At 46.5% G+C, this 18158-nt stretch overlaps 1 protein-coding gene across 1 annotated transcript in view; it reads right to left on the reverse strand.

Annotated features, from left to right (window-relative positions):
• The window catches only part of SAMD4A (sterile alpha motif domain containing 4A), a 202805-nt gene that overhangs the window by 73849 nt on the left and 110798 nt on the right, over positions 1–18158 (reverse strand). Inside the window, exon 3 of the mRNA XM_077820758.1 lies at positions 10854–11372. Within this exon, the coding sequence (XP_077676884.1) occupies positions 10854–11372 (519 nt within the window). The remainder of the gene's footprint in view (positions 1–10853; positions 11373–18158) is intronic.

Raw genomic sequence — 18158 nt, forward strand, 5'->3', positions numbered from 1 at the left:
TATAAATAATATATGTAATACCTTTGCTGGCCATTTTCTCAACTCTGTGATCATATAAGACAGCAACAGAAGTGCAAACTAGCAATAGAGGAAGATGTTCAAAGCCATTGATACGCCTGCTGAGCCACTCGACAGGGCAGAATCTGATCTCAGGGGTGTCACTCTGGGTCCAGATTGAATCATGGGGAAGTAAACAATATTGGAACATCTCACAAAGGGGATTCTTTAATGGACATCAATTTATCGTATTTAAAACCTGAAACATAATAGTGTATAATAACAATATGCCCAGGCACCAGACAAAGTGTCCCTAGAGCAAGATCACCACTCCTCTGAGAAAGACTTTGACCAGATTTGACGTCAGAAACAAGCAGTACCTTTGCAGAGACAGCATGCTGAAATCTGTGCCCTGGAACACACTCTTTAGACCACCGGCTGGACAGAAGCTATTATGGATAAAACAGGAACTTTTTTTAAAAACTAAACAAACACTAAGTATTTGAGGGATTTGCTTTGGAATAGAAGATTAATGGGCATATTGATTGTATCGAGGGGCTGGGACAAAGGCTGACTAGCCGTGTTTATTTTTTAGCATCTGTTTGTGGACTTACTGTGCTTCATGTCCAAGCAAATATTGTGTTAAGGAAGGTTATGGACGAGAGTATGAAGTACAACTGGGTTGTCTCCAGCTGTGCCTGCAGATTGTCAGAACATGTTGCCATCAAAAAACATCAGCAGGCTTTGCCACCTCATATCGGCTTGAATGTCAGCACCTTATAACGCTGTGATTCTCATGAGTGATCCAGTGCAATGTGCTAGGGGAAAGTGACTGGCTGCCGCTGCCCCGCCAGTGGTTCTCTCCACAGAATTCGATGTGCTTCCCTCAATGGAACATGTGGTTATATAAATACATTGGAAACAAACACAGGGCCACAGCTAGAGCTCAGTGTTCACAGGATATTAGTGAACCACTGCAGCCATTACTGCAAATGTTTATCAAAGTTACAGCGTAACATTAAAGATTGGGGCTGGGCTGAGGGAACATTTAGATACATTGCAAACCCACTCGGCTTCATAAACGTGTACACTTGCCCCTGGCATTAAACTTGGTGGAAAGGTTCCATGAATACAGGCTCTATAAATCTTTCAGTGGAATCAGAGCTGTTTGATGGCAGGCATGAGGGCTCTGGCGATGCAAAAAGAGGTCATTGTAATGTGCCAGGAAGTCGCTCGCCTGGGAGAGGGGTGTTTGTGCAGGGAAGTTATGTGAGGGAGCGTTGATGTAAAGGAGAGGTAAAGTACAGCAAGCCACAGCAGTGGTGAGGTGAACTAGGAAGAGGGAGCAAAGACAAATGGAATAGGAAGGGGTAGCGAGGAGAGAGAGACAAGTACGGGGGCTTCCCAACAAAATCCCAGGACAAAGAACAATTCTGAGGAATCCAACCATGTCAGATCCATCCAGCAAAACGGGCTGCTACTCTTGGATGCTTCTGCTGAATCACCTGGGGTGGCCTGCTGAGTTAGATGCTTTTTTGCATTCTCTGTGACTTCAAAAAAGTCTCAGCATTTCAGAAAATGGAGTAATTATTTATAATTCTCTCCTTGTTTATTTCTATGCATTGTGGCAACACTTAAGGTCCCGATCAGGATCTGAGCTAGGCTCTGTGCAAACATAACAGAAGGGATGAGTCTTTGCATCAAAGCGTTTAATGGTTTCTTTTGAAAAGAGGGCCAAGTACTTTAGAAAAGACAGTCACCTTTTCTGTAACTGGTGTTCTTCGAGATGCGTTGCTCATGTCCATTCCACTGTGGTGTGCTTGCTCCCCACATGCACTGGTGCCAGAAGTTTTCCCCTCAGCAGTATCCAAAGGGGACTGACTCTGGCGCCCCCCTGAATATGCCCCTGAAATCACTGCCAGGTCGTAATAGGTTCTTATGCATGAAGTGATCCAATTGGAAATCCTCTGCGAGGACCCTTCATCCTATCTGCTGTAGCGATGAAGAGTTGAGTCGATTTACAGAAAGGGTTGGTAAGTTCTAAGTAAAAAGCCAAGGCCCTCCAGAAATCCAGGGCGTGAAGATGCCTCTTCTCACTGGTCTTGTGCAGTCTGGGACAGAACACTGGGAGGAAGATGTCCTGGTTCATATGGAAGGTGAAGACCACCTTTGGCAGGAAGGCTGGGTGGGGCCACAACTGAGCCTTATCTTTGTAGAAGACAGCATACGGCGGTTCTGAGATCAAGGCTTTAATTTCTGAGACCTGTCTCACAATGTCACCGCCACCAGGAACGTGACCTTCCATGACAGAAGGGAAAGGGAGCAGGACCCCAGTGGTTCAGAGGGCAGGCCAGTGAGCCTAGAGAGGAGCAAGTAGTCCAGGACAGCCTGTATGGAGGAACGCGAGGGAGAGATGCTCCATTCGGATGCCCAGAGGGAAAACCTCATCCACTTGGCCAGATAAGTCAGTCTAGTTGAGTACTTTCTACTTTCCAGGAAGGCCTGTTGGACTCCTTGCATCCGCTTCTCTGGGTTCAGCCCTGCAGCATCCATGCCGAGAAGTGGAGGGACCCGAGGTTGGGGTGTAAGAGCCAACTGTGGTCCTGCAACAGCAGGTCTGGTCGGTTGGGCAGGGGTCAGGGAGGGGCCACTGACAGGCTCATGAGTGTGCTGACCCAATGCTGACGAGCCCACGCCAGGGCAATCATGATAACCTGCACCTGGTCTTTCTTGATCTATGCCAGGGCCCTGCTGATGAGAGGAATCGGAGGGAACTCACACTTCAGGCTCCATGACCACGACAGGAGGAAGTCATCGGGGAGGAAATCCTTGCTCAGACCCTGTCGAGAACAAAACCAGTGGCATTTCCTGTTCTGTCTGGTAGGGAACAGGTCCACTTGGGGAGTTCCCCACCTTTAGAAGATCATGCAGGCTACCTCTGGATGGAGTGACCATTCATGGTGAGAGGAGAAGTCCCTGCTGAGCTGGTCTGCCAGCATATTCCTGACGCTGAGAAGGTGACAAGCTTCCAGGTGGATTTCATGGCTGATGCAGAAGTCCCACAGCCTTGACAGAGAGCCGACGAGCGGGCTCCCCCTTGCGTATTGATGTAGAACATTGAGGCTGTGTTGTCCGTCAGGACTCATACCACCTTGCCCGACAGGTGGGGAAAGAAGACTCCACACGCCAACCGGACCGCTCGGAGCTCTTTGACATTCATGTGTAACTGTGCCTCCTCCAGGGGACCACATCCCCTGTATCTGGAGGTTTGCTGAGATGTGCCCCCAAGCTGAGGTCCAAGACGTCTGACACCAGATCAATGGAGTGAGGAGGGTTGTCGAATGGAACCCCTTCTAGGACTGTCCTGCGGTCGGTCCACTATCTCAGCAAGGTTTGTATTTCCTGGGGAATGGTAACAATCTTCCCCAGGAGGTCTCGGGACTGGAAATAGATAGTCGCCAGCCATTGTTGCAGGGGCCGCATCTGGAGTCTGGCATGGTGGATCACGTAAATGCACGCTGCCATGTGGCCTAGCAGGTGCAGGCAGACCCTGGCTGCAGTCAGAGAGAACGCAGAGACTTCTGCGATGAGGTTTGCCATCGTGTGGAACCTTTTCAGCGGCAGGAACGCTCTGGCGCAGGTAGAGTCAAGGACCACTCCGAAAAACTCTATCCTCTGCACTGGGACGAACGTCGACTTTTTGTCATTCACCAGTAGGCCCAGAGAGCGGCACGTGGCTTGAAGCACCACAACATCCCTTCAGACTTGAGACTTGGAGCCCCCCTTAACAAGCCAGTCATCGAGGTATGGGTAGATCTGGATACCCTGGCGCCTGAGGTAAGCCGCCGCCACCAACATGCACTTGATAAACACCCTCGGTGCTGTCACCAGGCTGAACGGGAGGCCTGTAAACTGGCAGTGGTGGGGCCCCACCATAAACCGGAGGAAGCATCTGTGTCCTCCAAAGATTGCTATGTGGAAGTATGTGTCCTTGAAGTCAAGGGCTGCATACCAGGCTCCTGGATCCAGGAAGGGGATAACAGAAGCCAGAGAGACCATGCGGGACTTTAGCTTTTGAAGGTACTTGTTGAAGTCTGGCTGGTCCAGGATGGGCCACAGACTACCCATGGCCTTTGGGATTAAAAAGTACCAGGAATAGAACCCCTTTTTCCTGTACTTGAGAGGAACTTCCTCCACCACACCCAGCTGTAGTAACCCATTTACCTCTTCTGTGAGGAGACTCTCGTGAAAGGGGTCCCTGAAGAGGGATGGGGAAGGCAGGTGGGAGAGGGGATAGAAAGGAACTGGAGGGTATAACCTGGTCCACTGTACTGAGGACCCAGAGGTCCGAAGTTATAGTGGCCCACAACAGGAGGAAAGGGAAAAGGCAGTCGGAGAACACTAGGAAAGAGGGATCTGGAGAATAGTCTGGTAGGTTGGCCTCGGTCGCACCCTCAAAACATCCATTTGGCCCCCTGCTTATTACGGCTCAAGCCCGACTGGGCCGAGGGTGGAGGCGGGTGGCTTGGGCAGCGCTTGTAACCTTTGGCTCGTTTATGGGACTGGTCCTGCCAAGGCTGGCGCCACGGCCCTGTGTCTGCTGCCTTTGGCGGTCTCTGGTGTCCAATTGGTCCTGTGATTGGCACCAGGCCCTTGGAGATGGTCGGGGCCAGTCCCAGAGTTCTTGCCAGGTGGCGCGTGCCTCAGAGGGTCTGTGCCAATCTACGGGCGAGGTACACCTTGAGTTCCTCGATTGGTGCCCCAGGTGTGTGGACCGAAGAGGGCTCCACTGAGTCTACCCTCTAGTCCTGAAGCAATGGCTTCAGGCGGGCAATTGCTGGTGGGACATCCCTCTTGATGGAGATCAGTACCACTGAGGTGGGGACACACGCATAGGTGCCAGCACGGGTTTTCCCCAAGACTGGGGTACCGCGGGAGCCGGTGAGGGCGGTACCAGGATCATCAGGATGTCTTGAGCCACTTGAAGAGCTTCTGGCGTCAATGGCACCTGAAGCTGCCTAGGGCCTGCACCGCTATCCAAGCTTGTAGGCAAAGCATGGGATGGGCTGCACCGCTTGACTTAAGATGAGGACTGACTTCCCAAAGGGGGTGTTGAACTTCCCGGCACGGGTCGTGGCTCACCCCCAGCCCTCTCCTGTCCCTTAAGGGGGGTAGGAGATCTTCCCCTTCCAGTCTTTAGTGGCTTCTTCCCTGGAGCTGTGGAGGGGGAGGGGTGCCAGCTCGTGGATGGCGCTGGCGGAGCATCAGTGCGGAGTCGGACTGCTGCTCCGGAACTGGAGTGAGTGCCGACTCCATCAGGAGCGCTTTCAGATGGATAATGCGCTCCTTCTTGATCCTAGGTTTAAAGGACTTGCAGATATGGCACTTGTCACTTATGGGACTAATGAAAAGTTGAGAACTACTACTATGGGTAACTAAGAAACTGCTAACTATATACAACTACATTACAGATTTTCAAAGTTCACAAGAACAGAAAACGAAACACTGCTAGTCGAAGCAGCAGATGTTCCAGCACCGTCACTGGCAGCAAGAAGGAACTGAGAGTGGGGGGAGCCGGTGGCGCTCCTTATACTGTGCCATACGGGTGCCACTCCCCGGGGTGCCAGAGCCTGTCCCCTACGGATACTGCTGAGGGAAAAGTTTCCAGCACTGGTGCATGTGGCGAGTGCCCAGACCTAGTACGGAATGGACATGGGCAAGCATTCGAAGAACTTAAAATTTCTTGCTGGGTATCTCCACCTGCAATGACTCACCTGCTGCAGCCAGAATGTCGTAGCCATCTTCTCAGAAGCTATTTCCCTCCAACCTGGTTTCGCCTTATTCATGTCTGTTTTCCCTTAGGTAAATGTCCTGATCATCACTCTGGTCTCAGGTCTCTTCTTCCTTAGGAGAGTTTGATGCAGCTGCCTTTCAAACCCGATTATCAGTGCCCCTAGTGTTTCTGTTCCTCTTCAGCTACTCAGAAAGGGCATCTAGAGCAAGCTCTTCTCCCTCCTCTCCCGAGACTAAACTCTGTGTTGTACCCGCCCCATTTTCAGCCCATAACATAAGGGACCAAAGCACTGTGTGAACATACCTCTTGTAATTTCAGCATTGCCACACAAAACGTTCAAGAATCACAAATCGCCCCCCCCCCTCAAAATCACAAGATTTTTAAAAATAATAATACATTTAGGGATCTTTTTATTTGCCTTCTTGTTCTGAGCCTTTACAGCACACATCTGCCAGCTGGACTTGTCACAGTCTGCAAACTTTCCAGCACAACCAGGAATTTGCTTTTATTTAACGAAAGCTGAGATTCTCCCATGATCACCAGATTCCGGGAGCTGGGGCTTTAAGAAGAATGCCAAATATTGCAAGATTCACGATCAAATAGCGAGCGCTGGCAATGCTGCAACTTACGGAGCAGTCTCATCTAGCATCATTCCAGACCTGCAGACACTGGGCCAGACTGTGCATGCATCACCTGGGCAGAGGTCTTATCCTTCGTGGAGCCTGCCCATGCAGGGAAGCATGCCCACTGTGCCACACCTAAGGAGGGTGCAGAAGGCACTCCCTGCAGGTCAGTCACGGGGAGGGATGACCCTATCGTCTCCCTCCCGCTTTGGGGTGGCTTGCACCCTGGTGGGAGCTAGGAGGGTGAGGTTTCTGGGATCAGAAAACTGCAGCGACTGAAGCTGTGCCTAGCTCCTGGGATGTGCCTACTGGAGAAAGGCTCCCCCCCCCCTCCGCACCATTTTGGGCACCTCCGCAGGGGGCAAGCACAATATGCCCCACTCTTTTGCTAAAGAGAGAATAAAATGCACATCTGCCTGTCAACATGGACACTTCCTATCCACACACTGCAGACACTCACCCTCTCCCTTAAATCTCCCATGCATTTAAAAACCTACAGGGTCATCTTCATCACCAGAGACTGGTCAGGTGCCTTGGTGTAACGCCCTGGATACCGCGGGTGTGTGACCAGTGCTTGCTAGTTCAGTGCAGAGGTGTAATGAACGTATATTTTGTAGTGGCTGGTTAAATCCTTCATGCAATATAGGCCCCAGTGCAAAAGACAGTACCTGAGAGAAGGACTGCAGTAACATTCAGGACCATTAGGAAGCATGTGTGGCAAAAGTGAAACAGGCTGTGGTCATTATGAACTTAGGAAGCACTGGCCATGCAACTGGATCCTTCACACAGCTATTTTCACAATCAGCCTCTCATGCACCCTCCCACCAGGGCCTAGTGAAAACGATCCCCTCTTGAGAGACTCGTCTGTGAAACAACCTAATAGAATTTTCTGCACAGCAGGTGCTTGCAGCAAGAGCCATTTAATTTCTGCACTAGCTGAAGATGAGGCAAAGGGGGCAAGTCAGATAGGAATCTCAACATACATCATGCCTGGAGCACTTGGGGTCTGACCCGTCAGCAAAGAATCTGTGCAGCAGGACAGAGCAATGTTCCTGCCACATGGCATTCTATGCACCAGCCAAATATACATAGGAGCACTTACACACCATGGGGATGGGGACTTTAACAATGCATGTCATAACGGTAATTCATAACCATCATTGGGGATTTGAAATTCCACCTTAAAGAAGGCCCTAGTTACAACAGCTAAGGAGAGAAACAATAGCCTTTCTTTCACCTAGTTACTGATCCATGAGAGGATCTTCCCTCTTATCCCATGACTGCTTAGTTTGCTTAACGACCATTGGTGAGGGACCTTGTCAAAGGCTTTCTGAAAGTCCAATTACACTATATCCAATGGATCACCCTTTCCCACATGCTTGTTGGCCCCCTCAAATAAGTCTAATAGATTGGTGAGGCATGATTTCCTTTTACAAAAGCCACATTGACTCTTCCCCAACGTATTTTGTTTATCTACGTGTCTGATTATTCTGTACTTTAATATTGGTTTCAACCAATCTGCCTGGTTCTGAAGTTAGTGGGATCGCCTTTGGAGCACTTTTTAAAAAATAGGTGTTATATTAGCCACCCTCCAGTCATCTGGTTCAGAGGCTGATTTAAACGACAGGTTACATATCACAGTTAGTAGTTCTGTAATTTCATATCTGAGTTTGTTCAGAACTCTCGGGTGATACCCTCTGGTCCTGGTGATTTATTACTGTTTAATTGATCCGTTAGTTCCAACACTTCCTCTATTGACACCTCAATCTGGGACAGTTCCTCAGATTTGTCACCTAAAAAGGATGGCTTGGGTGCAAGGATCTCCCGCATAGCCTCTGCAGCGAAGACCAATGAAAATTATTAATTTAGCTTCTCCGAAACTGCCTCATCTTCCTTCAGCACCTTGATCATTCAAAGGCCCCAGTCTGGCAGGTTTCCTGCTTTTGATGTACTTTAAAAAAAAAGTGCTATTCGCTATTGTGTCTTTTGTTAGTTGCTCTGCAAATTCTTTCTTGGCCTGCCTTGTTATACTTTTACACTTAACTTGCCAGAATTTATTCTCATTTCTCCTCACTAGGATTTGATTTCCAATTTTGAAAGGATGCCTTTTTGCCTCTAACCGCCTCTTTAACTCTGCTGTTTAGCCACGGTGGCATTTTTTTTGTCCTCTGTTTTTTTTTTAATTGGGGTATACATTTAGTTTGAGCCTCTTTTATGGTGTTTTTAAATTTTCTCTATGCAGTTTGGAGGCATTTCACCCTTGAGACTGTTCCTTTTAATTTCTCTTTAACTAGCTTCTTCATTTGTATATAGTTCCCATTTCTGAAGTTAAATGCTACTGTGGTGGATTTCTTTGACAATTTTCCCCCCTACAAGGATGATAAATTTAATTACACCGTGGTTGCTATTACCAACCTATTCAGCTATATGCACCTCTTGGATCAGATCCTGTGTTCCACTTAGAAATATATCAAGAATTGCCTCTCCCCTTGTGGATTTCCAGGACAAGTTGCTCCAAGAAGCATTTACTTAACGTGTCTAGAAATTTTTTCTCTGCGTCCCTTCCTGATGTGACACACACACAGACAATATGAAGATAAGTTGAAATCCCGCAATATTATTGAGTTTTCTGCCTTTGTAGCCTCCTTAATCTCCCATAGCATTTCACAATCACCATCAGCATCCTGGTCAGGTGCTCGGTGGCCTATACCTACTGCTATACTCTTATTGTTCAAGCATGGATTTTCTATCCACAGAGACCACGAAGTCTTTAATAACCATTCTAATGCTCTCAGAACTTTTCATTGTGAATTTCCACAGGTTGACAGACAAGTTAAGTTTCTTTACTGCAAGCAGCTTTCCCTCCAGAAAGCGATCTCTACATTCTGTACAATTAGTGTGTTCAGAATCATCAAAAGGAATGACCAGGAGCACTTTCTAAATCTGCTCCCCAGCGAAGGCCTGGAGATTTGTGTGTGAGATATTTGTGCAACTAGAGGGTGAGAGAGGGTGGACTTGTCCAAGGGCATGTGTAGACGGATGGGTTAAAGGGGTCTGCCATGAGGGGACAAGGATGAGGGAGGGGGAAGATGAGTTGAAACTTCCTATTATGGGAGCAGGGGGTGTATGGGGAAGGATGTCAGCTTCTCCATTGACGTACAGGCACTTCTGCTCAGGTAGCAATAGAAAACAGGGCCCTGAATATGAAGAACATCACCCAGTTGGACCCTGGGATCATTCTGAGGCATGGGAGGTGGAGATGTCTGTCAGTGCTAGAAAGCAACAGCACTGTAAGCGGGAGATTGTGAAGGTTGAAGTCAGGCAGGGGAGCGAGGAAAAGGTATAGCAGAGGCAGGGAGGGGAGGGCAAGTGTCTGATTTGCTGATCCCATTAAAACTGAGATAGAAACCTGGTTATGAAAAAAACTATCTGGACTGTCTTTGTAAAACCCTGGTACCCACTATATGAAGACACAACAATTCCTCGTAATGTATCTTAAGGAAGGTCTCTGGGTATAGATTGCCCTTCATCAGGGTAAAAGGCATGCCAGCCCTCGTAACATCTTTCGACACAAAGACCAAGTGCCAGTCAATAGAACAGGCTCCAATCGTACTGTGAAGATGCTACATTTTTTCTCCACCCAAGATATAAGCAGGCACAAAAGCTTGGGGGAAGGGGGGGGAGAGCCATAATGAGTCTCTACACAAAAGCTACATAAATCTTTGTTTAAAAATGCCAGTCACAATGCCCTGGCTTATCTGCATTATCCAATTCTGGGGCCGAGACCTGCAGTACCGCAGCCTGTGTAGGTCCCACTGAAGTCTGTCAGAGCTTTGCATGGGGAAAGACTCCAGAATTTTGCATCATTACAAATAAAGAACACTGAAGACTGCACGGCTAAGATCCACTGTTACCAGTAAGAGTCACATCTCTGCCTAATAGAGATAAAAGCTAATGTTTTATAAAGTGCTCATCTGAATTAGGAGCCATGTACCATTTTCAAAAATGACTTAGGTACTTGGGAGTCTTGTTCCATTACTTCCAATGAGACTTAGGCGTCTAAGTGCCTCAATCACTTTTGAAAATGGAACTTAGGCTTCTAAATCACTTAGGCACTTCTGAAAATGTTACCCAAAATTGGGGTTAATAGCATGAAAGGAAAGTGGCGGCCTTCAACGACGGATGTTTTTGCTCTTATAACCTCTTAGCTGTTCAATCTTTGTTCCAAGCAGCTTCATGTTTAAAATCCTACACTATGCAAAACAGCAAAATGACTATTCTGGGCAATCAAGCATAAAGAAGGGTTTTTCCAGGGCCAAGCTAAAACTGGCCCCTCTTCTAATACGATAAGTGCTGCAAGGAAACAGTTGTAGGGCGGATATGCCACACAAACTAGCCAGAAACGGCTCTCGGCAGTGGTTTATGTATATAGTACTTACTTGTGCTTGCATTAGTTCCAATAGTATTGATCGTAGTGGGAACAGAAGAGGACGAGTAGAGGGGCAAATGGCCATTCTCACACCCCAGGTTTTTGTCCTGCCAGCTGGATGCACTGACACATATCCCAGAATCTCGAGAGTTCTGCCACCCATTCAGCTTGTCGTCAGAGTTCTGTCTTTGGTGATAGTAATGTGTCTGTCCATAATCCACAGAATCGGACCGACCTCTGTTTTGGTTGCCAAAACTACCCGATGTGCGATCCTCTAAGTGATTGAGCCACATGGCCAGAGCGCTCCTGTCTTCCAGTGAAGTGGCAGGATGGATCAAAGCATAGGACAAAAGCTGCCTGCTCTCTTCTATGTGTTGGTTGTGTTCAATCGAATGAGCCAGGATTTTAGGCAACAGTTTCATGTATTCCACCTTTGCTTCAATGTTTCCTGGTTTCAGTAAAGGCAGATGGGTTAACAATAGGGAGATCACTTTATCCTTGGATTCCTGTTGCCATTGGTTAATGATTCCTGTTGGAGGGGCAAAAAAAAAAAAAAAAAAAAAAAAGAGTTGTGAAATCAGCAAATAAATAAATAAATAAATAGATTCCTACAAGGTACATATAACATTACAAAGAGATTCCTGTGTGTGATGCCCTGAGCTATGTGGAATTCTCTTTTATGGCACATATTTAAGTAACTGTGATTTTCGGTGCCCAATTTGAAACTCCTTAAAGAGGTCTGATTTTGAGGGGGGCTCAGCACTTTTTGAAAATTAGGCTCCTTTTAAGATATCTCAAGATGGACACCCAAAATTACCAGTCATTTCTGAAAATCTTAATATAAAAACATAACGTAATATAAGAATGTACACAGAAGGTCAGACCAACGGTCTATCTAGTCCTGTATCCTGTCTTCTGACAGAGGTCAGTGCCAGATGCTTCAGAGAGAATGAACAAAACAGGGCAATTATCAAATTATCCATCCCCCATCATCCAGTTCCAGCTTCCAGCAGTCGGAGATTTAGGGACACCTAGAACATGGGGTTGCATCCCTGACCATCTTGGCTAATAGCCACTGATGGACCTATCCTCCATGAACTTATCGAATTCTTTTTTGAACCCAGTTCAAAACCCAGTTTTGGCCTTCACAATATCCCCTGGCAACAAGTTCCACAGGTTGACTGTGCGTTGTGTGAAGAAGTACTTCCTTATGTTTGTTTTAAACCTGCTGCCTATTAATGTCATTGGTGACCCCTGGGTCTTGTGTTACATCAAGGGGTAAATATCGCTTCACTTTCTCCACACCAGTCACGATTTTATAGACCTCTATCATATCCCCCCTTCGTCTCTTTTCTAAGATGAACAGTCCTAGTCGTTTTAATCTCTGCTCATGTGGAGACTTTGGCTAGCAGCCCAAATTCTGCCCTCTGTTACTCTACTGACTTTAATGAGGTTGCACTGATGTAACCAATGGCAGAATTTGGCCCAACATTTGTTAACATTATATGTTATACAGAAAAGAGTTTCATGTACTAACGCACTTCAAAGACACCTTCAAAGACACAGATTAAAAATTACATTCAGTAAAAGGGAAAATGAATACTATTAATGCATGAAGTCATAGAGTCCTAGAGTTTAAGGCCAGAATGGATCACCAGATCATCTGGTCTGACCTTCTGTATATCACAGGCCACCAAAACCACCCAGCACCTACACACTAGTAGCAAAATTTGTCTCCTCTGAAAGTTATTTATAATTGCAACTGAAAACCATGGAATGATTTCACTACAGAAGCACAATTTTTAAACACCAGCTGATTACTTCTTTGTGAAAGCAGTGGACAGTTTTGATGCCCAATACCTAGCCTGTGTAAACTGTCAGTGGACCTCCGCCGATCTATGTCAGCTGAAGATTTGGCCCTGTGTTTGTAAGAATGTCCACACAGCGTCGAACTAATTCTTCAGAAAAGACAGGTGTTGGTACTTTCAGTAATTTAAATATTTTTGATTGGCATAATACAATTATCGACCTGAAGAAGAGCTCTGTGTAGTTTGAAAGCTTCTCTCCTTCACCAACAGAAGTTGGTCCAATAAAAGATATTACCTCACCCACCCTGTCTCTCAAATTCAGAAAGAGTCATTCCAAAACATACTATTAAAGGCTCGGATTCTGCTACAGAATCTATGCAAAACTGAGCCAAAATCTGTGCTCTAAACTTGTATTTCCTTGTATGAATGTTGACAGTTTCTCAGAACATAATACACACTCTTACCAGTTTCAGATTCCTGTTTAAAAGCAAACAACTGTTTTAGCACAAAACCACTAGATGGCTTTCTGGAAACATTGATCATTCCAATTCAAACTTTGTGCAGAGATATTTCCTCCCCTCACCCCAGGGTAACTCTACACTTTTTATTTCTTCGAAATCACTTCCAAATTGTCTGATTTCTCTTTGTATATCAAACTGACAAACGTGTGAACTGGATTTAGTGACAAAGCTATACTAACTCGACCAAAAAGGAAAAATGTTTAATTGGGTAACAGAACCGTGATTTGAGTACACTGCATGTGTGTATAGGCCAGAAAGGCCAGCAATTTCACTTTTGCACATCATTCCGATTGTCCCAATGGGGCTCCCATCACTCAGAGGTAGTGACTATAAGCATACAAGATAGTACCAGTACAAAAATCTGAGGATGAGGGGTGGGGAAAGGTCCATGGGGCAGGGTTGTTGATGGAGAGGGAGAAGAACAATTTCCTTTGCTTTTCCCTGTGGGAAATGATGGGAAATCTATGATGACCCACTCCTTTTCCATAATCTCTAACTGATGTGGCTTAGGAACAAACTACCCCTGAGAGCTATTTATTCCAGAATTGACGATACAGGGTTTCTTGCACCTTCCTCTGACGCAAATGGCGCTGACTGTTTTCAGGGACAGGATCCTGGACTAGGCAGGCCCCTGGTCTGATGCAGTGTGGCAATTTTTATGTCCTTATTGTCATGCAATACTTTATATCCTCAAGCTGAGAGAGTGAATGTCACACGTAGAGCCCGGCGTGGATACAAAAATGTGTATCCGCATCCGACCCATGAGCTGCAGAAATGGTCTGCGGATTTGCGGGGCCCTCCCCAGACAGACCAGCATGCAGCCCAGCTGGCGAGCTCGGGCAGCCATGGGGAGCTGCCGTGGACCCTCCACCTGCCCACGGTGCAGGGTGAGGCTGAGAGCAGCCCCTGGCTGTGTTCCTGCCCCCCAGGCAGAGAGACTAGCTGTCTATCTGGTGGGGCATTCCCAGTGGCCCACCAACTAGATACTTCCAATCGCAATAGATCATTGGCATGCTGTCTGACTGTTGCCACTCTGGTTGCTTTCCACCTACTACCCTCTTCCCAACTCAAGTCCAACTGCCGGCCCAGCTGCGCTGCCTGCTTGTCACCTCCCACCTCCACGCTGAATTCTGAGTATGCTCACACGAGATATCCTGGATTATGTTCCACACTCCCCTGTGGTAGTGTGCTCATAATGCAGCGGAAAGGCAGCTGCATCTAGGGCCAGGGCTAAGGTGGGCAGGGGCACCGGAGGTAAGCGACAACAGAAGGAAGGAAGCTGGAAGGCGTGTGTGGAGGAGGAGAATCCTGAGCACCTCATCTCAATTACATGTGTCTTCCTTCCGGCTCTCCCCCATTTGACATGTGCCTCCAACCTATCTGCTCCCACAACACATGCACCAACGTACAGAGCATACATCTTCCACACTCTCTCCCTAAAACACTCAGCCCCCCGCTGCACTCCACCCTCTCTCTAGAGACTGTCTGAAGCAGGACAGTGTGGTTTTCTGACCCAGGAAACAGTGCACCATGCATGCTCAAATAAACTGGGATTTCAAAGAAACGACAAAATGCCCGGCACCACTGACAAATAAAACGTACACACTGATAAGCATAAAGAAAACAAATAGGACCTTGACCAGACACAGCCCAGGGACTAGGGAAAGTACCTAGAATGTTGTCAGAAAGCCTCCCTGGTCCCATAGCACATGTACAATTCAGTGGGGAGCAGTGTAGGCCAAAGGAAACACAGTGACACCTGCGCCCTGAGAGCCTCTCTGAGGTATGGAGAAAGGACTGATGCTGGAAAGCTCAGGCAGGAGTGGGACTGGTCTCCAAGAGATCCAGAGGTTCAATGCAACGTTCCAAAATGACTAGATGTGGCTCTGAACCTCTCTAGCCTGCAAAACAGGATCAGAAATCTTGTTAAAAAAAAAAAAGGCTCCCTGCTCTGCAAAGGCCCAGTGAACTGCAAAATCCTTTCTGCTTCTTGGCCAGAACTAGCAAGTGCCAAATTTAGCTGAAATGGCAAACAATTAGCTCTGAAAAGGATTTGGTTCCCTCTGAGTTCAGGGCAAGAGTCAGGCCTGTTCTGTTGCTCATTACTAGCAGGGCACTGGGAACGTGATAGGCACTGGGAAGGAGGGAAGACTAGATGGGCAGGGCAGTGACTGACCAGGGAGACAGGAGAAGCTCACCAGCATGTTCATCTCCCAAGCAACGCTCCTGGTGACAAGCTCCCAGTTCTACCCAGTCCCAGCAGCAACACCAACTGGTACCAACTCCCCACAACCAGACTCACTCTCACCTCCCACAGGAGCCCCCAATTCGACTCCCTACCAGTTATCAATCATTCCCAAGTACCCATGTCCTGATCCTTCCTTCCCCTCAGCTCCTAAACCCCTCTTCCCAGTCTGTCCAAACTCCCTCCCAGAGTTCCCCATCTCCAGCCTGATAAAACAATGTTAAGAAAAGTACCTCCATTTCCTGTTTCAGAGATCTAGTCACTCTACCCAAGCAGTGTCTTACAGTCGTTTGTCTCCAAACAGACACTATTCATATTACAGTATCTCTTTTTCCCTCATTATAGGGGGTATTGGTCGCCACTTGGCTATCTAACTTCCATTACAAGATTCTTACAAGATTCTTGCTACCTATTTCGCTTTAATGGCTCAGGAACATCAGTAACCAAACATGAACGTTCTAAAGAGCCGGGCTCAGCCCACAGCCAGGGCTGCAGCACACGTTGTTCTGGGTATGCCTGGGAGCTCTCAAGAGCAGATGCAGCCAGGAAGGCAGAGTATGTATGTAAAGAGCTGCCACTTTAGTTTGCAAAGTCAAGTGCTCAGACGTTAGGAAATGCCACATTTATGGCTGCCTGTGCAACCTTAATTCAATCTCCGTGTATATATGCGTTATGATACATGTTAATTACATGTTCACATACTATGATTTCCACATGACCCCTGCCATGTTCAGTGCCCAGGATGGATGTACAAGGAGGCAGAATTAAGGTTACTTGGGCAGCCATTTTGTAACTTTTGAGTGCTTTTGCATCTTTAGGGAACTTTGCAACCTAAATACAATTCTTTTAACACATTTTTGTATGTAATATACCTGTATAGTAGGAGAAAACAAGGGTAGGAGAGTTGAACGGCTAAATTTTCACTGCTCAATTCCAGTACCTACCCTGTCACCATCTTCTCTCCCCAGTGGCTAGCCATCAAATACAACAGTGTCCCTCTTCCAAGACTTTATGAAAAGCAATATCATCCATGTCTGGAGACTATGAGAACATAAACCTTTGCTGACCATAAGGAATCAATTCCAAAAGGTCATCCCAAAGTGGACTGCCATGTAGTCACTCCAGCCACATGCCAGACATGTGGATTTTCTAATGCCCCCAATGAAAAAGACCAATCACAGCAGGGCTCTATACTTTTCAAAAGGTAAATGCCCACCTGGATGCATGAAAAATATCAATATACACATGGACATGCAAATGTTTGCACAGTTACTGCAAATGTGCACGAAAATCAGGCCAATGTACATGCAAGTTTGACGCTACGTAGTGATTTGTGCTTGCAGTCCAGCAATTTGAAGATGGAGATGCAGCAACTGTGAGTGCATGGGGGCACAAGCATTCTTTTTTTCTTTTGCCTGGGAGTCTCAGGCTTCCATTTTTAAAATATCAGCCCTGTACGGAAGAAGGGAAAGAGTAGTTGATAAGCATGCACACAAAGAGATTCATCTCATTAGATGAGTCACCTGAAAGGGACCATTTCAAAACATGAGACCACCGTGAAGTGTTTTTAAAGAACCGCTCAACACAAATCCTGTCATTTTCAAAACAGAATAGAAAGTTTTGCAGCAGAAAGGAGGCTATCCTCAAACTGCCATGTATGGTTTATCAGATTTCACAAAGAGGGCACACAAATATGTCATCTGGGGCATCGACAGAGAGGTAAAAACTAATGATTTGCAATTTATAAACTAGATGACATCTTATAATAAGTAACAAGGACTATAATTAAAGACGACGATGATTTTAAAGGTTTCAGAGTAACAGCCGTGTTAAACTGCTCAAGGACTCTCGGAGTGGCAGAGAGCATGTTTAAATACAAAGTCTGGTATTATTACTGCACAATGGCAAGTCAGCGCATTTAAGGGCTCCAATCATTAGTAAATTACACTTAAATTGCTGTTTTAATTATACTCTTGCTTTCAGTTTAACAACATTTAGTATAAAAGAAGGCTCACAAGTGCATTCAGATAATTTGTTCAGGGAAGAAATGGCTAAGAATTAGATGCGCACATCCCAAAGTTATTGGCTAAATGGAATAATGGAACAATATTGCGAAATGGCAACAATATTCCAAGTGGGATGCAATCTAAGAGAAAAATTAGAAATTATGTAATTTTTTTCATTGAATTTTTAATAAACTCTAAAAAATATCCATCTTGGTAAGTAGTCCAAAACCCCTCAAGAGTGATTCCAGAACAGCCACAGCTTGTCTTTCCCTCTATGTGCATAACCCCTTCAGGCTGTGATCACTTCGTATCTTGCAAGCTAAGCAGTGCCAAGCCTGACTAGTAGCTAGATGGAAGTCCTATAAGGAAAGCGCAAGTGTACCAAAGGGAGTGGAACTGGTGATACAGCAGTTAGCACGACTAAGCCTGATCTACACTGGGATACTAGCCAACGGTGTAGCTGCAATGGTGCAAACTACTAGTATAGATGCTATTTATGCTGGTGCAGTCTACCCTAATTTCAGTCTGGTGCAGCACTGGTGTAAATTGTATCTACACTAAGGGTTTGCACTGGTGGTGAAAGTCCCAGTGTGGACATAGCTTTACTCAGTAGGGCCTGATCCTGGGAGGTTCTGAGTGTTTTCTACAAGGAGCTGAGTGCTCCCACAATTTTCAGTTCCTTGCAGGATTGGTATGGCTTTAGGAAGGACTGTGCTATTGTACACAACACCTTTC

This window comes from Eretmochelys imbricata, chromosome 6 (assembly GCF_965152235.1).
Source record: "Eretmochelys imbricata isolate rEreImb1 chromosome 6, rEreImb1.hap1, whole genome shotgun sequence".
In the NCBI taxonomy this organism is placed as follows: Eukaryota; Metazoa; Chordata; order Testudines; family Cheloniidae; genus Eretmochelys; species Eretmochelys imbricata.